The following is a 24,919-nucleotide window of genomic DNA, read 5'->3' as shown; positions in this document are numbered from 1 at the left end:
GTGTGTGTGTCTGTTTGTGTGTGTGTGTGTGTGTGTGTGTGTGTGTGTGTGTCTGTTTGTGTGTTTGTATGTGTGTGTGTGTTTGCGTGTGTGTGTGTGTGTGTGTGAGAGTGTGTAGACCTACATTTGTGTAGTCCTGTTCTAATCCTGAACTCTCCTCCATGATCCACACTATAAAAACACAAACACACACATATGATGACATCACATTCAGCTCACCTGAAACACAATTCACACATCTGTGATGAAATGCATTGTGGGATATAAAGTTTGTGACTCAAAATAAGTTTATTGCCACGTAATCTTCCATGGATCATAAAACTAATTCAAATTGTTTGAATATTTATTTGTTTGCGGACAATCTTGTGTGTGTAAACTAAATAAATACTATTTTCATTTACACAAATATATGCATGTTTACACATGTCTGCAAAAGTCATTTCAAGATCATAAGAAATGCTGATTCTAGTTTTATGATTGAATTATTGCACATTTACACATTGAGGGGTCAGTGTTTGAAATATACAATCTGTTGTTTTCTGTGCGAGTGAGACGAGTAAAGAGCTGTTGCATAAATCTACATCACGAAGCGTCATCCACACACATTACTGAACCTAATAATGACACACAGGACTGTGATTTACTTCTCCTGGAACTGAATGTGTTAACACTATCTACAAAACAAACATGTGATGAGTCCTGATTCAATATTTAACAACACATGAGGGGTGTGAGGGGTCCAGGAACTGAGTTTCACCCCCTGCAAACATACACACAACATCCCACCAACAATAAACTCAAGGGCTTTCACACGGCACTTAACCCTGGGTTATTGTCTTTTAACCCCGCTTTTAACCTCCAGTAAAGCAACATTTCACACGGGTCATTGTGAAAGATGATTAGCACCTCTTTTAATTCTGGGTTATGAAACGGCTCCAGATCAGTGTTAGCGGCGCTTTTAAAAGTGCACCAGTAAGTTTTTATCTGGCTCTTATTCGTCCCAATAGTACCAGTGCTTCTGAACTTTATACTGTCAAATATCATCATGGAGGCACAAAGTTGATTTACTAACTGCTGCCGCGTCACACAAATATGTTTATGTTCTCACACTACACACATCAGTATAATGGACATTCTTGGATTAAATCTAATAAATTCTCACAGGTTGTTGTGTTGGACTGTGAGCGGACTGTCGTGAGACCGTTGTGTGCTCAGCTCTTAGTGCTTGATGTCGCACTGTTTATCTGCAATGATTATTGATATTATTAGTGGTAGTAACTGGTCAACTTCATGACAGTTGTTTGTGCTGTCAACATGTCAGCATCCATGAGGGCGCCCGCTCAATGTCAAATTAAAACAGCTTTTATTGAGGTCAGTATCTGACTGGAGACTTCATCTAATGTGTGTACATCATTATAAACAGATTTGTGTGATATTGTGTTTATATTTAAAACTTTAAATGACCTAAATACAGTGTGAGAGTGGAGCACAACACAACCAAATCTGAAACACAACGGAAATAAGACACAACTCAAGATTATCTGAAAGAAATATGTATAAAAATGAAGTGATCTGGATCTTGTTTTATTCCAGAACTCTTAATTCACATAATGTCATCAACATTTCTAACTTTCTCGAATCCGTACTGGCTTTGCCCGGGGAACTTCTCTTGTAGTGTCTTGAGGTGGGACACTTCTCGTCGGGGTCCTGATCACCCTGACGGGGTTTATTGTGTGATAACAACCTGCTGCCTGTATATTATCCCTTATTTACCGTATGCAAACTATAAAATATCATTTATAAAAATACTAATAATGTGTAATAATTACAGCTTAAATGATCAGTTCAGATATTCATTTGATTCAGTGATTGTTGCTTTTGTACTTAAAATAAATGATTATTAATGTGCAGTTTATTTATTGGTGTTTTCTGCTACAGTATCACTGTCCATTTCCTGTATCCCTAAAACACTTTATAACCCTATTTAGTACTTTACAATTAAAACATGTTATTAGTACTATTAACCTCTTAATGACGGTGACCCTCTTGTGTATTTATTTCCATTTCATTCATGTTTAATGCATGTTTAAACTGTGACATTGTAAACTAATATTGACATCCAGATATATCATTTGAAAGATCTGGGTCTCAAGATTTTATATTTGAAGAAGATTTTGATGATCGCAAAGTTACAACAATAAGATTTTATTAAATGTGTCAAGAGTGAAAATCAAAACATGGAAAATGAAACCAGAAGTTCTTCCAGCCAAACACAGATGAGCACAATCCTCCAAACTTCAGTATGCTTTTCATCAAAGGAGTCCAATAAATCAAATCCATTTTAGTCCAAAAATGGAGAAATATGAAGAAATATTGATCAATCTGTGTTTGTTGAGGTTTAACATATTCAACATGTTATCATTCATGTTCATTCTCTGTGAATCTTGCGCTCTGTGTCGTGTTTCAGTAGCAAAACACACAAACATGATATCTGGGAGGGTCTTACAAACAAAAAGAGCCCTCCCTCAAAATCTTCTGTGCAGTTGTGATTGGGTAGTCACTCAAAATAACAGGACAGTCGACACGAGTGATGTAAAGATTTGAGTCATCCATGTTTGTCTCTGGATAAAGTCAACAATGAAAAGCTCGATCATTTTTGACTGATGGGTTTAGTTAATAAAAAGATGAAAACAACGATATGAGGGTTGTATATATGTCCCTGATGCTGATTTGCGAAGGTTCAGAGGGGAAAACCGCGGACTGTTTGTTTGTGTTTGCGCTTTTACACGCGGTGTGCAGTTATAGCCTGTTACTGCTGTACTGTCGACAAAGAACTTTTGGATGTGTCCAGGGCAATAAATGACAATGTCCGTACCGTGAGGCGCCTAAAACAGAAAATCACACCTGCGGGACAGGTATAGGATGGCATCAACAACTGCCTGAGTTACATCAGGAACACACAATCCCTCCATCAGTGCTCAGACTGTCTACAATAGTCTGAGAGAGGCTGGACTGAGGGCTTGTAGGCCTGTTGTAAGGCAGGTCCTTACCAGACATCACCGGCAACAACGTCACCTATGGGCACAAACCCGCCTTCACTGGACCAGACAGGACCGGCAACAACGTCACCTACGGGCACAAACCCGCCTTCACTGGACCAGACAGGACCGGCAACAACGTCACCTACGGGCACAAACCCGCCTTCACTGGACCGGCAACAACGTCGCCTACGGGCACAAACCCGCCTTCACTGGACCAGACAGGACCGGCAACAACATCGCCTACGGGCACAAACCCACCTTCACTGAACCAGACAGGACTGGCAAAAAGTGCTCTTCACTGAGCACTTTTTGTGGTTTTGTCTAACCAGGGGTGAAGTTCGGACTCGTGTTTATCGTGGAAGGAATGAGCGTTACACCGAGGCCTGTACTCTGGAGCGGGATCGATTTGAAGGTGGAGGGTACATCATGGTCTGGGGCGGTGTGTCACAGCATCATCGGTCATCCTGTCATTGCAGGCAATCTCAATGCTGTGCGTTACAGGGAAGACATCCTCCTCCCTCATGTGGTACCCCTCCTGCAGACTCATCCTGGCATGATCCTCCAGAATGGCAATGCCACCAGCCATACTGCTCGTTTTGTAAGGTATCTCCTGCAAGACAGGAATGCCAGTGTTCTGCCATGTCCAGCGAAGAGCCCGGATCTCAATCCCATTGAGCACGTCTGGGGCCTGTTGGATCGGAGGGTGAATGCTAGGGTCATTCCCCCAGAAATATCCGGGAACGTGCCAGTGTCTTGGTGGGAGAGTGGGATAACATCTCACAGCAAGAACTGGCACATCTGGTGCAGTCCATGAGGAGGAGATGCACTTCAGTACTTCATGCAGCTGCTGCGACACCAGATACTGACTGGTACTTTTGATTTTGAACCCCCCTTTGTTCAGGGACACATTATTCAATTTCTGTTACTCACATGTCTGTGAAACTTGCTCAGTTTGTCGTTAAATCTTTTTATGTTCATCCAAATATTTACACATGTTAAGTGTGCTGAAAATAAAAGCAGTTGTTAAGAGAGAGGACGTTTCTTTTTTTGCTGAGATTATATCAAATGAATAGTCAGCCAATTGTAGCATTGTATATCAATGTGATCCGTTTGTTGCTAAATGTATTATCCTACACAAATTCCATGGGACGATGCTCGCGGAGATCAAGCTTGAACTGTTTCCTGCCTGAGCAGACACTTTTTGTCACAAACTCTCCAAACAGGGTAAATGAGAAACATTGATGGTGCCATACCCAAATTAACCAAAATACTCCCACACCGCTGACTTCAGCTGTGAAATTAAATTTCAGGGTCTGACATGTCTTTGTGCTGAGCTGAGCCCAAGCCATTCAATGTAAAATGGGGAAAATTGCGATTTAGAGATGTATTTTATCTAATCAAGTTTATCTGATGATTCGTCTTCATTAAACTGATTTGAATTCTAGAAAAGTTCAGACATTTAATATTCAAACAGATTTTATATTCATGCAATACTGTGAATAAAAGCTGTCTATGGTGTGAAAACCATTATTTTTTAACCGGGGTAAATCGTGAAACTGATAAACCATTACATCCCTACTGGAGATGCTGCCACTATTACAGAAACCATCTTCAACATCATTTCAGCAGAGAAATGCAGTCACTCTTATATCATTTGCCAGTGATTGTGCTTCTGTCATGATCGGTAAGCTTTGAAAATGATACTTCTATTTGAATACCAGTTTTGGTATATAATTTATGTAACCCCTTTGAATTGTACATTGACATTTGTTTATTATAGTAAACTTATTTCGTAACTCCTTTTGATTTATATACCACATAGAAACTCCTGTATATTTGGTGCAGCATTAATTAACCACTAGAGGGCGGTTAACTCTGCGGTATGTTGAGTGTGTCGATTATATCAAATTCAGATGAAGAAGCCAGCTGAACATGCAAGCACGAGGTTAGCTTGAGGTTCCAGAAATGATTCAATTTCATTAAGTTTCTTCATTTCAATGTGTATATTCTTTTCTTAAGAATGTTATCACATCAGGTACTAGATATAAGATAGTTTCTCAGATATACAAGAGTTTAATAAATATGAGAAAACACTCTACAAGTTACATCAAAGAGAAGTGGTTGAAAGAAAGTGGAATAATTTTCACTGATGAAGAGTGGTCGACTGTATGGAAATTTCAGTGGAAATCAACTAGGTCACTAAATTGGACGGAGTACTGCTGGAAAAACATTGTTAGATATTTTATAACACCAATACAAACGGCCAAATACAGTAATAACACTCCAAAATGTTGGCGAAACGTGGATGCAATGAAGCAAACCATTGCCATATATTTTGGGAATGTCTACATATTCAAGAATATTGGAAAGAAATACAGGATGCTCTTGAACATGCCTCTAGAATGTAAATTACTGTATTTTGGTTGTGTATGTTCAGATATAGTAGCAGCAGATAAATACCTGATGGGCGTGCTTTTAGCAGCCAGTAAGAAGGCAATCACACGCAAATGGTTAAAACAAGAGAGACCAACATTAGATGACTGACAGATGTGACCATTGAGATTTATATGATGGAAAAGATAACTTTTGTTGTTAATTTGAAGAAAGATGTTTTTCTGGAAAAATGGAGGAAATGGGTTGAATATGTATCAGAAAGAAGGTCAGATATTGCTGCTATACTTAAATAGATGAAGATTAATATATAATGTATATGTTAATAATATATGTCTGCATGTGTATGTAATAATAATTCTCATAAATCATTTGAGATTATAATAAGTCATTTGAGGTTGTTAAGGATGGAATCTAACTAGGACACATGTTCTCTCCCTGGATGTATATAGTTACCCCTTTTTTTTTTTTTTCTTCTTCTTTCTTTTGGTACCCTTATTTAATTTTATTTATATTCTGTTGTAAATTAAACAATTAAACAAACCTGGAGTACAATATATATTTAAAACACATTAGGTAATTGTACATACCTGTATCTGTAAAGACACTTTGTGATTGCATTGAGCACTATATGTAACCTGAAATATACTATATGATTGTACTCAAATGAATGATCAAAATAAACACAAAATAACAAAAAAAAAGAATGTTATCAATCGTTCAGGTTGCCAATTCATTCTGTCACGGAGGGAAAAAAACGGTCAATGCTTTTGATTACTGGTTTTTCTTTTACGAGAACTTACTTTGAATTAATTGGCATTCATCTTTCTCTGTATGTGCCATAAAAACCAATCAGAGTTATATATGATGTTCAAGAATGTATTTTTTTTTGTATGTTAAGGTCAGAATTGGTATAGGGTTAAATAATTTGTGTGACATTAATCTGTTCCTGTTAAATACAAATGTGTGAAAGATGTTGTACAATGAGATACATCACATAATATAATACTTTTGTATGTTTAAGTATGCGTACGTTCACTAATGTTGTCACATGTTGGATTAGCAATTGTACTTGTGAACATTTTGTGCAGCTGATAGTAAATGTCAGTTTAGAAATTTAAACTCTGTTGAGTATAATACACTGAATACTTATTCGGTTGTTTCTGTGTTACATTTATTTTTACTGTCAAGGCAAGAAAACTGAAGAGGCTAAAATACTTTTTCCCTGGAATCACTGTCCTCTGTGTTTCCCATCGTATAAAAAGGGAAATCCTTATCCAACCAAATACTGCAAAACCATTTCAACAATAATTTGGTTCTATCAAGCAAGCAGTACATGAACAGAGTCAACAGCACAAGGCCTTTACAACTTGAGCAAGGCTGAGTTCTTCCTCCAGCACTCTGTCTAATACAGATTGTGCACGAGACGCTGCACAGACAGTTTCAAGTGTTCCCAAGATGAGTCCTTTTATACACAAGAGGAGCAGGAGGTTTGAACATACCACAGATTTCTTTATATTTTTATTACTATTACTTAATAAACTTTGCCAATTAGAGATATGCCACCTTTTCTGTATTTAGGGAACTGCCCTCAAGTCATCTCTTGGACAACTAAAGTCCAAAAGCACTGTAAAGGACAGGTGGGAATCTTGGCTATGTGTTGGGGTTTATGATTTAGTGATTACGGCCCGTGATAGCTGGGATAGGTTCCAGCACTCCCGCAACCCTGCAGATGATATAGTATATTTTTCAATATTCTAGTATGTTTTTATATCAAAGTACTTATATGAGTTTCCTGGTCTTTGTGTGACCCAGGAGAGAGCATATGAGGTAACTAAAAGTGTTGATGCTGCAGGGGCCACAAAGAGCACCCAGCTGTAACAAAATAATGAGGCTAAGGACCTTGAAACACAGCTGAAGATAAGGAGAAAAAACAACCAGTGGTCAAATTAATAAATAAGATAGTCTAAAGCCAAGTTTCTACCAGTAAAAAGATATCAAAAGGCTCTGTGAGATAATGGTGGCAAATAGTTTCCATTGGTTACATAAATAACGAAGGGGCGTAGAAATGAGGTAATGCCAGATAACAAACTGTATAGAAGAGGAGGTTTTGGACTAAGAGAGTCAGAACGGACAGCTGGCCGGTCTCAAGTTTGTTGGTGTTCAATAAACTACAACTTTGGCATCTGGAGTTTTCTTGCATTTTAGAGAGATTCATCAAAGATTTTCCACGGCAAGGACAAGCTGCTTTAGAAGATGGATGAATGGATTTATTGATTACTAACACTAATAATAATGCTCTTAATAGGGGTGATTTGTTGGGCTTTATGATTTTATGATGGCTAACACTTTAAAATATGTCCTTCAGACTTCCGAGTGGCATGTGTGGTGAGTAGGTGGGTTCGATAGCGCTCCCACAGTTTTAATCTTAAAGTTTCTTTTTTTGCCCATTAATGACTTAATAACACAGTTTATCGGTCAGCTTATTACTTTGTAACGTTCTGGGTGAAAATGGCTTCGAAATCTAAACACAGCACTAAGAAAGACGAAGCACAGGCTGGTGCGAGCTTAACAGATATGACCACTCTGATGACGCTGCTGGAAGAAAACAGAGCGGCATTGTCTTCGGAATTTAAATTGGCATTTTCCTCCTTGGAGGTGAGACTGGACACATTATATACAAATGTCTTCTCTCACTTGATGCAAATGCGGACACGAGCAGCCTGAGTATCGTGGACCCTAGAGTCTAAGTATGCAACTTTAGCTGACGAACACAATAAACTCAAAGCTAAGGTTATGGATTTAGAAGGGAGGAGCCACAGATATAACATACGCATCTTCGGCTTACCTGAGACGATTGAAGGCCCTCATCTGTCCACTTTCTTTTCGAAGCTCTTAGTGGAGGTTTTTGGCGCGAGCCTGTTTACCTCTCCTCCTGAGTTGGATCGTGCTCATCGCGCCCTCACAGCAAAACCAAAGTTGGGGGACAGACCTAGATCTGTTATTATTCGCTTTCATATGTTCCAGACCAAGGATTTGGTAATTTGCGAAGCCCGCAAACTAAGAGGAAAGCTTCAGTATCGTGGTAACCCGATTTTCATCAATGAGGACTACAATCCCGAAGTTCTGAAAATGCGTGCAGAATATCGAGCAGTGATGAAGGAGCTGTACCAGCTGGATCTAAGACCATCTCTTCACTACCCATCCAAACTTTTCATCACCACACCGGACGGCAAGAAGAGGCGGTTATCGTCAGTTCATGAGGCTGGTGAGTTTCTCAGAGCCCACCGGCGCAAGATGACAGAAGATACGTGAGCAGAACTAGAGTCTATTTTTGACAACTCAAGTCTACTCCTCACTATCCCGATGCTGTGCTTTAGATTTAACTAGTTAATGTATCATCTAATATACAGCAATCTGGACACCTGAGCTTAAAGTGTTTATGTTACAATGTTTTATGAGTACAGAGACTCACTGAACTCCTACTGGGCATTGACTGTTTTTTTCTTCTTGCTCATTTTGCTCCTGGATGATCATAAGACTGTAAATTAGTACATCTACTGCTCAGGAGAACTTCTATGTGTACTGCTTTCTGTTATGTATAATGATGCTTTTGTTGCTGATCATTTGTTCTTGATCAGTTTTTGTTTTTCATTAATGGGCTAAACTACATATTTTTGTGGAGCCGGAGTTCTTTGTGTAATTTGATAGTAAATACGAATATTTTGAGAAATTATATTGAGATGCGGATGTTTAGCAGGTTCTCTGCGTTATTTTGGGTTGATATGTTGGGAATGGGATTTAGGATCTTGAATTGTTTTTTTTTATTTTCTTTATTTTTTTCCATAGTTTTCAACTTTGCTTTGTGTTTCGTTTTATTTCACTTGAAGTGTTTCTTTTTTCTTTTCTTTTTTTATGTTTTGCTCTGATATAAAACTGTTTTGTGGCAGATTGATAATGGCTAAGACTAATGAGAGTTCCAGTACTCGCTTCATATCATGGAATGTTAAAGGGGTGAATAATAATGTTAAAATTAGCCGCGCTCTATCTCATCTCCAACATCTTAGGGGTGATGTTTTTTCTCTCCAAGAAACCCATCTTAAGTCAAGTGACATTCAACGACTTAAAAGAGCATGGGTGGGCCATTTGTATCACTCAAAGTTTAGTGCACGTGCAAGAGGAGCTGCTATTCTAAGTATCCCTTTCGAGTTGGAAAATGTTTTGTCCGAAAATGTTGAATAACTTTGCTGGACGACTAGGGCTGTCTGATCCTTGGAGATCAAAATTTTCCACAAATAGGGCCTACTCATTTTTCTCCCATGTTCATAACTCATATTGACGGATAGATTTTTTCTTATTAGACAACAGACTACTTTCAAACCTATCGAGCTGTGAATATCACAACATTGTTATTTAGGATCACGCTCCCACCTCTGTTGACATTAATCTCTCTCAGTTCATACCTTTGCCTAAGCTGTGGCGCTTCCCCTCTTTATTTTTGGCTTTTTTTTGACTGAACAAATAGCCCTATTTTTTTAAATGAATGATGTGCCAAGTATTAGTAGAGGGACTCTTTGGGAAACGTTCAAGGCATATTTAAGAGGTATGATAATTTCTTATTTTTCTGGTACAAATAAGGCTGACAAGCTTAAATTAGATACAATCCTGAAAGACCTACAAAGTTTAGATCATCAGTATGCTGTTGATCCAAATAAAGATCTGTGTAAAGAGCGCCTTCGTCTGCAAATGGAATTTGATCTTTTGACCACGAAAAAGGCTGAAACGCAGTTGCTTAAGTCTAGGCAACGTTTTTTTGAACTGGGTAATAAGGCCGGTAAATTATTAGCTCATCAAGCTAGAGCTTCAGCAGCATCAAGGCCGATTACTGGAATAAGGTCACCACAGGGAGACATATTTCATGATTCATATAAACTTAATAGAATTTTTCTAGAGTTTTACTCAGGCCTTTACGCTTCTGAACTTCCCTTAAGCACTGATTGTGGAGGTGCAAAAACGATTCCCTTACTTTCCGAATCGCCCCCCTGAATCTCCATTGGATGACTTCTTAGGACTCGAACCATCTTCCAAACATTGTATTTATGTAATTTATAATCTGATTCATAATATCAATCCAGGCTCTGCAAGTCAGGCCAGGTGTGCTTGGGAGGAGGACTTGGGATTTGAGTTGTCTGACGAACACTGGGATTGTATTCTTGATCTCACTCACACATCATCTATATGTGCAAGACATGGCCTAATACAGTGTAAGATTCTACCTAGAGTTTACTATACTAATGCTAAACTTGCTAGACTATATCCCTCTGTCAGTGATGCATGTAATAGATGCAAGCAATCACCAGCAGATCTCATTCATATGCTGTGGGAATGCCCTAAATTACTCAAGTACTGGACAAAAATATTTAAAACTTTGTGGGACACCTTTGCCATTCTGGCAATTTTCAGAATGGCACTTGTGTGTGTGTGTGTGTGTGTGTGTGTATATATGTATATTTATTAAACAAATTTGTATTATCATTTACTATTATTATTATTATTTTATTTATTTATTTTATTGTTTTTATGATATTTTTTATTGGAAGTCGTAGGTTGTTGATTTAGGGAGGTTCTAACTGGGGTACCAATAGGGTGGAATGATAATTTCATAAAATCAGTGGTTATCTGTTGATTTGATGTTCCATGCAGAAAAATTCAATAAAAAAAAACAATAAGTCAGTCCTTCAGGGGTATCAGTTCAAAACTTTTGTTTGACAGAATGTGTGCAGAATACACTGCAAATATAATGGAAATGTTTAAATATCACCAAAATGCTTTGCACAATTTTTATGGTTAGATACAATAAATATTTTTTATTATTTTTGTGTTTTACTGTTTAAATATTTAAAATGTCAAAATCTATTAGAATGAGGTCACATGACACTTCACAATGTAGACGAGTAATATACTGAATTCTTGAGTTGCCATTTCAAAACCTTTATAGATATTTTTTTTAAATACTGTATATAATAAGCATTTAAAAAACTTGTTTTGTCTACTGTACTGTATTTATTTAATTTATTTATTTAAATAAATTGACAAATCAGCAACATGGTCTGTCTGTACACCGTGTGTGTGTTTGGTGTTTTTATTAAGGTTATACACTAGTGGTTACGAAGATAGTATGCTATAAATGTGGTTTGAGGACAGCTCTAGTGCCCTTGTAATTCAAAAGTACATCCTAAAATTAGTGTTGGCATGAAAGCCGATTTGAATCAAGTAACACTGGCTGTTGCAGAAACACAAATGTGTGACGCTACTCTGAGGGGCCAGTTGTTAGCACCAGTATCTGCGAAAGGGTTAAGTGACAGATGCTTAACCCTCTGGGGTCTCAGGGTGTTTTGGGCCCTGGAGAAGTTTTGACATGCCTTGACATTTGTGCTTTTTTCAGTTGTTTAAAAACATATTAATGGCTAAAGTCTGATAACACTATATTCAGCACAAACTGGGCTACAATAATATGTGAGCAACATGTGTGTACAGGTTTGTATTTTTGATAAAATAACGTTTATGCATGGTTTTTGAAAAAACGAAAATTTTAAGTCACTGAAATAAGGCCATATAACACATACTAAATATTTGTCCACAAGACTTTTGAGAACTGGATCTTGTAGCCTAGAGTTTTTGCTACAAAATGATGTAAAAAATCATCCTGATCACTCATTCATACAAAACAATATAGTCATTTAACTTTTGTGTGACAATTTTAGTGCTGAATGGTAATATGCGAGGAGGCGTGAACGATCATGAATATTGATGAGATTCACACCTGAGGACACAAAGACCACTCCTCTGGGCCCATCAATGAGGAATGTGACAGAGAGAGAATTAATGTGAGGAGACTTAATGTTCAAAATCAAGTTTTAAGTTAAAAGAAGTAATCTGACTATATATTTTCTTTACTTAAAGACTTTACTTAATTTTAGACCTACACTACCATTAAAAGAAGTCTCTTCTGCTCACCAAGACTGCATTTATTTGATCCAAAATACATATGATAATATGCTGATTTTCTAATATGGGCATATTTAAAGTGTATTTTACTTATTTAACCTGAACACATATTTGCAAGCACAAGCTTTGTTGATGATAACGAGGCAGCATAAACACATTAAAATATAATCTAACATTCATATTATTTTTATATCATATTACATATCATATTTATATCATACAGCATACAATGTAAATAAAACTTGCCTATTAGGACATGTCAATACTTTGAATCCTGTCTGGAAACAGTCCCACTAGTAAAACATGTACATGTTTATTTAAAATAGCTCGTCAGCTAATGAAAACTAATTGACTTACTCGTTTGAAATTGTATCCTCTGCTGGATCAAGTCTCTCTTCAAAATACAAATGTTCATCTGAGTCCCGCTCTTAACTCATCCTTACATCCAGGAGTATCATTACAAACATGCAGAAAAGTTGAGTTGTGTTGTGTTTACATCAAATCTCGAAGTCGGGGGCGTTTACCATTTCCCTTGATCGTCTCAGCACATTAGCGTATGAATGGCGCGCTCTGCCGGTGGGTGTGATCACATTACAGATAATGAAGCTGAGCCAGGAAAACCGTACATCGCTTTGTTTCATACAGATTACATTGCAGGAGAATATTTGTTTTAAATTTGAATTGTTTTATTTAAAAGTAGACATTTTAAGCTTTCTTTAGGCATATGTTTCATGTTAGTGTGAGAAGAATTCACGGAGTTTAAGTTAATTTTAGTGACGTGTTTCTGAAATATGATCGTGAACACAGAGACTGCTGAAAGCTCAACCTTTTTATTTTATTTATTAAAAAAAAAACACAAGGTTTTGATGTTAATATGAGTGTACACAAAAAAAGAAGACCCTCTATAGTTTATAATCATGTATTGATTTTATTTATATGACCATAAATGACGGAGTATTTTAAGTCTATGTTGCTGCTATGTGAAAAAAAAAACAGCAAAACGAGCCGGCGCGTTTGCCGACCCCAGAGGGTTAAAGATTATTCTTCTGAATTATTTTTCTAAAATGTGTAAAAATAAAATTAACAACATTTCTTAATTACAAAAATATCTTCATCCTAATGAAACACTATGATATGTCTTCTGTGTTTATTTGATAGGGATTTGAGTTTTTAGAAAGGAATAAATACAGGTGCTATGCATTCACTGACCCTTCAATAAATTCAAGACCAATTAGGGCCTGGGCTCAGGGAGTATATATGGGTGTAAACAGGGTTTTACAGCGCAACATACTTGAGTTTATCCAGTGTGCAGTATGGATCGTTGAGTCTCTCAGAGAGCAGCTTGACTCCTGATTCTCCTGGATGATTGTAGCTCAGATCCAGCTCTCTCATGTGTGAGGGGTTTGAACCCAGAGCTGAAGCCACAGAACGACAGCCTTTCTCTGTCACCATGCAGCCAGATAATCTACAAACACACACACAACTGTCAGATAATCTACAAACACACACACACACACACACATCAACAGCCAGATAATCTACAAACACACACACATCAACAGTCAGATAATCTACAAACACATATAGTCAGATAATTTACACAAACACGTCAACAGTAAGATAATCTACAAACACACCCTTTACCAGTTATATAATCTACAAATGCATCAAAAGTGAGATAATCTACAAACACACATTAACAGTCAGATATTCTACAAACACACACATCAACAGTCAGATAATCTACAAACACTTCAACAGTCAGATAATCTACAAACACACATCAACAATTAGATAATCTACAAACACTTCAACAGTCAGATAATCTACAAACACACATCAACAATTAGATAATCTACAAACAACAACAGTCAGATAATCTACAAACACACATCAACAGTCATATAATTTACAAACTAGTGCCCGACCGATATATCGGTCAGCCAATATTATCCACGCACAATATATCGGTATCAGCGTATATGTTTACCGATATGTGCAGATATGAAAACTTCAGAACAAATAATGGAGAAAAGCGGTGCAGAGTTAAGCATTGTCTTCTTGGTAAATTGCTAACTAGTTTGTGAAATACATACTGGAAAGTTAATAAACAATTACCTCATAATTGGTGATAACAGGTGCAATTGACCGATACTAAACAGTAGTATCGTGGACGGCTGTGGCTCAGGTGGTAGAGCGGGTCGGCTACCAAATGCAGGGTTGGTGGTTCAAATCCCAGCCCACACGACTCCACATGCCGAAGTGTCCTTGGGCAAGACACTGAACCCCAAGTTTTTCCCAATGGCAGGCTAGCGCCTTGCATGGCAGCTCTGCGTATGGATGGGTGATTGGGACACAGTGTAAAGGCGCTTTGGTAACCTCTAAGGTTAAAAAAGCGCTATATAAAGGTGCAGACCATTTACCATTTACTGATGTTTACTTAGCTATTTATTTTATTTATTCTTTATTTTAATGGTCAGCAACTGACTGATACTAAACAGTACTGATTGTATTTAGCTATTTATTGTATTTTTATTAATTCTTTATTTTAATGGTCAGCAATTGACTGATACTAAACAGTACTGATTTTATTTCGCTATTTATTGTATTTTTATTAATTCTTTATTTTAATGGTCAGCAATTGACTGTTCCACTTTTGTTACTCACTCGACATTGTGTAGATGTAGTGACACTAGGGGTCTCTTTTGAGAGCCTCGGTTACCTCTTATCTTTGAGAAAAGGCCAATGAGAATTGGCGAACAGAATTTACATGTCCCTCCCCCGGACATACGGGTATAAAAGGAGGGAATCAAGATAGGTTTGCTGCGGTAGACCCGAAGTTATACTTCAATGTCTCGATTTTGCCTCGATGCAGACCATTTCTACGGTTCGCGTTCAACGGCCGGGCGTGACCAATGCCAGCCAAACGCCAGTACAGGCACAAAATTGAAGGACAGTTCAACACCACGGCCGATGCTACAGATGATGGTTCACTCTCAGTCTCTGTTGCGGATGTAACCCGTTCCTTCCGACGGGTGAACATCTGCAAAGCCGCGGGTCCAGATGGCCTTCCAAGCCGCATCATCAGAGCGTGCGCGAACCAACTGGCTGGTGTTTTTATGGACATTTTCAACCTGTCCCTCTCCCAGTCTGTAGTCCCCACTAGAGGATGGATACCCGAACTGAGCCCGACGGGACCCGACGGGCCGGGCCGGGTTCGGACACATATTTTGAAATGATGGTCGGGTTCGGTCACGTCGGCGCGATAAGGCATTGAACATTTGAAATTTAAAACAGCTTATTATAATGTTTAACTGGATGCAAATGTTTATTTTTGGGATTAAAATAAATGTAAAATATTACCCTAACATCCATCTTCATGTGTGCGGAAATTTGTTTATGTTGCTGTGACAACGCGCAACACGTGCGTGCATAATATTGCATATTTGGCTACATGTGGCTGGCAGCGCAACGATGGAAGACGTTAAAAAGAAGTTGGCCTCAGGAGATTTTAAAACCACCGAAAATGAAGGAAAGTCTAGTGTGTGGAAGTTTTTCTACATAGTTGTCAAGGCCGATAGTGATGAACATGTTGGTTATGTTCAATGTAAGGGTTGTGGATTTCTCATGAAATATGACAGCAAGAGGACCGGGAATTCTGCCCTGCAGCGTCATGTGGATAGAGTTTGTAAGTCACCTGGGCTACTGCAGCCGAGCATCACTGCCTTTGCTAGTTCCTCAAGAAAAGGAACTAGCAAAGTGGCCGTGTGCGGCGCACACTGATGCGTTGCGCACATCTGTAAACATTACCGAATGCCTTCCAGTTGCTAAATAAAAGCGGGCTTTCTACACAAACAAACGTACGTGTCATTAGTATGAGAAAAAAAACGTGATTTTTAACTGTGTCGGACGCGGGCCGGGCTCGGACAGAAAAATGCGGCCCGATCCGCACTCTAGTCCCCACATGCTTCAAAACATCCACCATTGTGCCTGTACAAAAGCAATCAAAAATAACTTGTTTAAATAACTGGCGTCCTGTTGCTCTGACCCCCATCATCAGCAAATGCTTTGAGAGGCTAATCCAGAGATCACATCTGCTCTGTGCTGCCCACCTCTCTGGAACCATTGCAGTTTGCCTACCGCAACAACCGCTCCACTGATGATGCCATTGCATCAACACTACACCCTGCTCTCTGTCCCACAGGGAAAAAAGGAACACATATGTGAGAATGCTGTTTGTAGACTACAGCTCAGCATTCAACACCATAGTGCCCTCCAAGCTTGATGAGAAACTGCGGGCTCTGGGCTTAATCAGCTCGCTGTGCAGCTGGATCCTGGACTTCCTTTCAGGCAGACGTCAGGTGGTTACAATGGGCAGCAACATCTCCTCATCACTGACCCTCAACACTGGAGCCCCGCAGGGCTGTGTTCTCAGCCCACTCCTGTATTCCCTATACACACATGACTGTGTGGCAACACATAGCTCCAATGCCATCATTAAGTTTGCTGATGATACAACGGTGGTAGGTCTGATCACTGACAATGATGAAACGCTGGTGTCAGGAGCACAACCCCTCCCTCAACATCAGTAAAAACAAGGAGCTTGTAGTGGAGAAGACAGACAGAGATCACAGCACCATCCCCATTAATGGATCACCGGTGGAGAGAGTCAGCAGTTTCAAGTTCCTCGGTGTCCACATTACTGTGGAACTCACATGGTCCATCCACACTGAGGCCTTTGTGAAGAAGGCTCACCAGCTCCTCTTCTTCCTGAGACGGCTGAGGAAGTTTGGAATGAACCACCACATCCTCACACGGTTCTACACCAGTACTGTAGAGAGCATCCTGACTGGCTGCATCACCGCCTGGTATGGCAATAGCACCGCCCACAACCGCAAAGCCCTGCAAAGGGTGGTGCAAACTGCCAGACACATCATCGGAGGTGAGCTTCCCTCCAGGACATCTCTAAAAGGCGGTGTGTGAAAAAAGTTTGGAGGATCATCAGAGACTCCAGCCACCCGAGTCATGGGCTGATCTCACTGCTACCATCAGGCAGGTGGTATTGCAGCATCAGGACCCGCACCAGCCAACTACATGACAGCTTCTTCTCCCAAGCAATCAGACTTTTGAACACTTGATCTCTCACGATCAATAATCAGCACTGCACTTTATTAATCTTATATCTCACACTGGACTGTACAATACAACTACTGTATATATATTTTTTATATAGAATATGTGTATTCTATATTGTGTGTATTGTTTCCTGTACATTGTATATAATTATTGTGTTGTGTAAGTATGTTGTTTATTGTAATTGGTATATGTCTCGTCACTGTCATGACTGCTATGTTGCTCGGAACTGCACAGAAGACTTTCACCTACTGTTGCACTTGTGTACATGGTAGTGTGACAATAAAGTGATTTGGTGGTATCAGTACAAGGTCCTCCACTTCGGCTTGTTTATGTCCCCTCGCGTCTTCACAAAGGCAGCCTTTGCCCCGTTAAGGGAAGTGGGCATCTGGATACTCAATTATCTCAACAACTGGCTGAATCAAGCTCACTCTCGAGAAGGGACCACTCTCATGCACCTCAGCTGCCTAGGGCTTTGGGTAAACTGTAGGGGTGTGATGAGCCATGAGATCTCACGATATTACAACGTGACGATATTTCTCGTCGAGGTCAAAAGCTGTCTCGCGATATCAGCATGATTGAATTTGAGGGTGAAATTAGGATAGAAGATGCCCCCACCACATCTAAATCGTTTGTGTAGCAGCATTTTGGGTACCTGGTGGAAACAATAAACGGCAGAGAATGTGACAAGAGACAAACAATATGCAAGTACTGTAAGAAAATAGTTCCGTACACCGCGGCTATCACAAGCACTATGCAACGACACCTACAGAACCACCACAGCTCTCAACTAAAATCCACCAGGTCTGAAGAGACTCGTGCAGTACCACCAATAAGCAGAGTGTGAGGCCTGCTAGTTACTCCCATGCTAGTTATGTTGCTTCCCCCCCTAAATCGACCCATTGTCGAGTGAGTGACAGAAGGGGAACATCTTGGTTACTTTCGTAACCTCCGTACCCTGATGGAGGGAACGAGACGTTGTGTCCCCCTTGCAACAATGTACTAGCCGCTGAAATGGCCGGGACCTTACTCTCGGCACCTCAGTCTAAACAGATGTACGCTTCCCTCCTTATTGGCCTTTTGTCAAAGATAAGAGGTAACCGAGGCTCTCAAGGGAGACCCCTAGTGTCACTACATCGACACGTCTCATTCTCTCCATCAGGGAATGGAGGTTATGACAGTAACCGAGACGTTTTCGGTTGTTGCAGTATTTTTTTTTTGTATGTGGTATCAGAGCAAATTCTACTGTATATCTGCAGCAAGTTTCTTTCTCATCTGAACATTTTAAAAAGATTGTCCTAAAGAGCTGGTCAAAAATGTATGCTGTGAGAATCACAATGACTTGATTCCCTTGAGAGGAACCCATCCACATATTCACAGTAACCACAGCTATGAACCACAATATATTCATAACTTATATTCCAATGTAATAATGAATCTGCAAACACAAACCTCAGTATCTCCAGTGTACAGATTGGACTCTTCAGTGCATCAGAAAGCAGCTTCACTCCTGAATCCTGCAGGTCATTGTTACTCAGGTCCAGCTCTCTCAGGGAGTTTGATGATTGTAGAACCGAAGACAAACTTTCACAGCACTGACCAGTGAATCTACAATCTGTCAATCTAAACAAAGAATAAAATGATCAGAAAACAGTTTTATACAACAAACTATTGCTGAGTGAATATGCCACAGTTAGAGAAGAAGTGTTGTGACGGTCACTGGCCATTTACTGTTTCAATGTCTGATTATGTTTGATCCCTCCTGACTGATCCCCCCAAAGTGAGTTATTTAAAGCTGAAGCATGTCATTTCTGTGCCACTACACCACCGAGCAGAACTGCAAAAATGTAATTTTGTTTTGAACATATAGGAAATTTCATAACGCCACAGAGACACAGTGTAGGAATATACATGCTGAAGAATTGCAGCAACATGATTTGAATCTAGGAAAACCCAACCTTTGCAATCCTGGAATTCTTCAATGTCATAAACTAAAGGCCAGGCATCAACAGTCCTAGCGAAGGCCCCCTCAGCATGACCTTTTGAACTTCCACACAGAGTTAAAGCAGGTTTCTCTTTGAAAGGTTTCCAAAAGACCATCAGATTTGCATGACTCTAATAATAAAACATCAGTGTTTCCCGCAGAAAATGTGTTAGTTAAGGTGGTGGGTGGTGGTGGTGGGGGGGGGGGGTATTTGGAATTGCATAACTCCTGACACAAATTAAGATTCGTTCAAAGCCACAGATTTCATTGCAAAATAGAGCAATAAGCCTGACTATACTGTTTTAAATGTAGTAAATCACTTAATGTTACCCTTTTGTTTTGTTTTTTAACTGTTGTATAAAATCAATGTCACATTTGAAATCGTGTGGATATTCGGGAAACATTACATCAACATTAAAAACACTGCTGGGATATCAGCCTGCATTTTGTTCGCACAAACAGCGCAAGCGGCTCGTGACAGAACACAGGCCGACTGAATGACACTTCAATTTAAGTTGACAATCTCAAATGAAGATTGCTGAACTCCAGCTCGTCTGTGTTTTCAGATCATCCGCGCTTCTTGCGTTAGAGAGTGCGCGCGCGCATGATTGCCAGATACTATTGAAAAGACCGGGTAGAAAACATGTTCTTTTAACAGAAAAGCTCTGATTTGGGGTTTAAATTATTGAATTCTGGCATTAAACTGAAACGTTCCCACTTCAGACGACGAACTACGCTTGGCTACTATCTTGTTCTGCAATTCACTTGCCTAGTAACCATAGTAACGGTGCGCACGCTTTCGCGCTTTCTGCTATGACGTGGAGTGCGGGATGCACTCAACGTTGCATGAATTTTTAATTAGCCTGCATTAGTAACAGTTAATTTTGTTATGGTATGAACTTAATCCTAGTAAAGGCAAAAAATATATAATACCTTTGTAACGAAATCCAAGACTTTGTATACCAAATCCAAGGCTTTTAAGGCCTTAATTTGAGATTATTTTTCAATGCTTTTAAGATCCTGCGGGTACCCTGGTTAATGTGTCTTGTCCCCTCACAATGACAGTAAATTAATTATTAGGCTACATTACATCAGTCACGTCACATAGTGGTCTATCTTCAGTTCAAAATGGCGAAAATAGACAAAAGTTTATTAATTTGCCTGATTATTTTTGTGATTCGTTTAACATATATGACCTAAAAAACTGTCAAATAGCAAATGTTTAGTTTAGCAACTTACATCTTATCTCGCACTTGACCGACCGTAAACTGAAGCGCGTCGAGTCGCTCCTTTACTGTCGAGTCGCTCTGCTAAAATTTGCGCTGTGAACATAAAGCCCGCCTACTTTGATTTGATTGGTCATCTCAAATATTGTGACAGACCAATGAGGCTCAGATGAACACACACACACGCTCGGCGCCGCTGCGGAAGAACACGCTGATAACAAGACTGAAGCGAACACGAAGGCTTATCACATATTTAAAGATGGAAAGGGAGAAAACAGGACAGAGTAACACGGCGAGTATCGCTCATATATATTTTTTTGACGACGTAGTTAAGGCGGCAGGCGTGTGTTGCTTAGACGGCCGCCTTAGTTTCAAAGTGCTGCGGGAAACCCTGAACATTTGATCTTAATCCAGGAACATTTTACACATACGTGTGATAATATTTTCAATAAGCCATGATAATAATATTACTCCAATAAGTAAATTAATCATAATTCCCTTATTAAAGCTAATTCCTTTCAATAGAAAGTGTGAGCGGATAAAACTAGACGTTATATTACGATTTCAATGGTGGAGAATTTTATTGAGATAAATAATCTAGTTATTTGTCATTTATCTCATTTATAATGGTTGTCGAATGCAACTAATTCCATTATACATTTCATTACATAATAAGGACAGTTAATGCCTAGCTCACACATAAATTCCCTTACATATACTGGTGTGAGAAGACGACCACTTTAACGGTTCCCGTCTAAATTTAGCATACCAAATACTCTACAACAGTGTTTACAAGTTTCAAGAAAAGTAAGCTACGAATAGCTTAATTATAGTTGTCTCTGCATATTAAGATGGGATAGGACAAATAATTTTTACACAGAACAAGTTACATATCAGCTTTAATGCACGCTGTATTAAAAAAAACATGTTTTCACGTGAGATGGGGGACAGACTCTATATTACTAAACATATAAAAGTAATTTTAAGATATTTATAATGATTATGATGAGATCACGTGATTTTAAGATGCATTGTATTCTGAGTTAAAGTAAAGATTTCTAAGACTGCTTCTCATTTCTGAAATTGTGCATTTCTTATTTCCTTTCCTCACCCTCTTAGAAAACGAGGAATGGATGCAAGGAAAGGAAATGAGGACAGAGGAATTAAAGCGAGACGTTTCCTGACCAATGATTTGTGGTTAAGATCATTAAAAGCTTAATGTTTGACATTTATATTTTTTGCCCAAGAGTGTAGTTATGATTGACGTCAGAAAACGTCTAGGTTACGTATTTGAATTAGACGGCTCAGCGCATGGCATGATTTGAATTAGACCCTAGTGTCGCTTCTTCGACACAACGTCTCGTTCCCTCCATCAGGTAATGGAGGTTACATACGTAACCTAGACATTCCCCGTCTGTCACTCACTTCGACGTTGTGTCGAAGAAGAGACACTAGGGTCCAATTCAAATCATGCCATGCGCTGAGCCGTGTACGTGTACTGCTGACACAGGAGCGGGCAGGTATTTCACGTGCCAAGGCGACCAGCTGTGTCAGACTGCACGTACCCTTCCCCAATGCCCCACAAAAGACGTTGGAATCCTTCTGGTTACCTTAAACAGGGGAACAAGGCAGCGTTTGCCGAGCCTAGCCGGGCCTCTTTTCTCTCTATGTTTCTTGCATAGAGCCAAACATCTGGGGCCCTTACAAGCATCGTGGGAAGGGGGTCTTCCCCAGTTTCCTATTCTTTCAGGGGGAAAAGACCCTGCGGAGGCCACACCTGCCCATGAAGGGGGAGGTAAAAGTGGCGAAATATGTCACATGGGCCTCTTTGTTCACATGTGGGAAAAATGGCATGATGGTAGATCCAGCCTCAAGGAGGGGGAAGTTGCTACAACACGGCGACCGGAGGGCAGGTGGAACTGCCTAAGGGAGACGCGGGTCCACTCGTAAGGGGACCGTTCCGTGTAAAATACACACAGGAGTTCATGTAGGAGGCCTGACCGGTGGAGCACCTATCCCAGTGCAGGGTAGATTTGAGTACCCGCAGTGGATTGGGTCGGCGAATTCCACCACTGAATAGGGAGGAGTCATTCAGGGAGTGAGTGGGATCTCCTGGGAGGGAAAAAGCGCACGGTTTTACCTCGGCTGAGGGAAAGAGCGCTAGGCGCAAGCGATCCACCTGGTCAGTCCGTCAGCGTGCACAGAGTTCTACCGGCTCGGACCTGAGATAACACGGGACGAGACTGACTCAACCCTGAGGTTGTAAAACGGTCTTAGGATCACGTGTGTCAGCCGGACCGAAGTGTTGCTGACAGAGAACGCTTGTAGGAGGCAAGCGCGATCAGCAGGGCCGTCTTTAGAGAGAGTGAGAGAAAGAAGGTCCATCCTCAGGGGAATTCGCCAGGGAACCAGGCCCGGGTGGGCCAATAGGGAGCCACTAGGGTGACTTGTTCCTCATCCTCCCTGACCTTGCACAGCACCTGTGCAAGAAGGCTCACTGGGGGAAATGCATACTTGTGCAGCCCCGAGGGCCAGCTGTGTGCAAGTGCATCTGCCCCGATGGGAGCCTCTGTTCGGGCATACCAGAGCGGGCAGTGGGAGGTCTCTTGGGAGGCAAACAGGTCTACCTGGGCCATGCCGAATCGATCCCAAATCAGCTGGATCGCCTGGGGGTGAAGCCTCCACTCTCCGGCAGGCAAGCGTTGTCGTGACAGCGCATCCCCTACCACATTGAGTCGCTGCTGGCTCCAAAGGAGGAGACGACGGGCGAGTCGTGACATGTGGCAGGAGCGTACGCCACATTGGCGATTTATGTACGCTACCGCGGTGGTGCTGTCTGACCAGATTAGGACGTTTGTCTCGAACTAATGGGAGAAACTTCCAATGGGCAAAGAAAACAGTCAACAACTCTAGGCAATTGATGTGCCAGCACAGCGGGGCCCCTTTCCAATGGCCCACGGCTGCGTGCCCGTTGCACACGGCGCTCCAACCCAATCTGGAGGTGTCATTCGTGACCAGGACACATCGGGACACCTGCTGCAAGGGTGACCGCAGAAAGCAGAGGTCTGTCCAGGGTTTGAATGTTCGGCGGCAGGCGGGGGTGACCATCACACGGTGTGTGCCGCGGCACCATGATCGCCTCGGGACTCGAGTCTGAATCCAGTGCTGAATCGGTCTCATATACATCAACCCTAGCGGCGCAATCACCGCGAAGAACGCCATATGCCCCAGGAGCCTCTGGAACCGCTGTGCCCGGCCTAAAGAAGGCGAGGCATTTCAACACTATCGCTCGTTGGTGAGTTGTGCTGACATTGAGACCGAGTCTAACTCCATGCCAAAAAAAGAGATGCTCTGAACCGGGGTGAGCTTGCTCTTTTCCCAGTTGACCTGAAGCCCCAAACGGCTGAGGGGCCTGAGCACCTGGTCTCTGTGAGTGCATAATAACTCTCGGGAGTGGGCCAGAATGAGCCAGTCGTCGAGGTAATTGAGTATGCGAATACCGGCTTCTCTGAGTGGGGCAAGGGCTGCCTCTGCGACCTTGGTGAAGACGCGAGGGGACAGAGATATGCCAAAGGGGAGGACTTTGTACTGATACGCCTGGCCTTCGAACTGAAGGAAGGGTCGGTGTCGAGGCAATATTGAGACGTGGAAGTATATGTCCTTCAGGTCTACTGCTGCGAACCAATCTAGGCTGAGCACCTGGTCTCTGTGAGCGCATAATGGATTCGCCAAGATGGCGGCGCGGTAGTACGCAGCGGCCACTCCGGATCCAAAAATGGTGCGGCACAGGGACATCGGAGCAATCGGTGTTCGTGTCTACAATCACCAGACACTACTGAAATATAAGACTCATGCAAAAACCAAGCTGCATGATGACCTGCAGGAGGTGCTACGCGTACTCGGCTTGCTACGGAAACCAGGCCTCCAGTTCTCGGCGTCGCCTGATGCCGGTGGACGGGGGAGAAGACGTCGTAAGCGGTGTGTGAGAAAGCGGGGGTCCATGCTAGGCTAAAAACAAACCCTAGCCGGCTGGCTCTCCCGTCTATCCTGCTCTCAAATGTTTGCTCCCTGGACAATAAACTGGACTATATCAGACTCCAGCAGGCTACACAGCGTGAGTTTAGAGACTGCTGCGT

General features: G+C 41.0%; 1 protein-coding gene across 6 annotated transcripts in view; it reads right to left on the bottom strand.

Moving 5' to 3' along the window:
* The window catches only part of LOC127648579 (NACHT, LRR and PYD domains-containing protein 12-like), a 127,530-nt gene that overhangs the window by 975 nt on the left and 101,636 nt on the right, over positions 1–24,919 (bottom strand). For all 6 annotated transcript variants that reach the window (XM_052133226.1, XM_052133225.1, XM_052133228.1 and 3 more), the window contains 3 exons: positions 19,026–19,196; positions 13,732–13,905; positions 125–171 (listed from right to left, as the gene is read on the bottom strand). In XM_052133226.1, coding sequence (XP_051989186.1) covers positions 125–171; positions 13,732–13,905; positions 19,026–19,196 — 392 coding nt within the window. The remainder of the gene's footprint in view (positions 1–124; positions 172–13,731; positions 13,906–19,025; positions 19,197–24,919) is intronic.

This window comes from Xyrauchen texanus, chromosome 9 (assembly GCF_025860055.1).
Source record: "Xyrauchen texanus isolate HMW12.3.18 chromosome 9, RBS_HiC_50CHRs, whole genome shotgun sequence".
Taxonomy (NCBI): domain Eukaryota; kingdom Metazoa; phylum Chordata; class Actinopteri; order Cypriniformes; family Catostomidae; genus Xyrauchen; species Xyrauchen texanus.
Note: the sequence above shows the minus strand (reverse complement) of the source record. Positions and strands in the feature narration are given on the sequence as shown.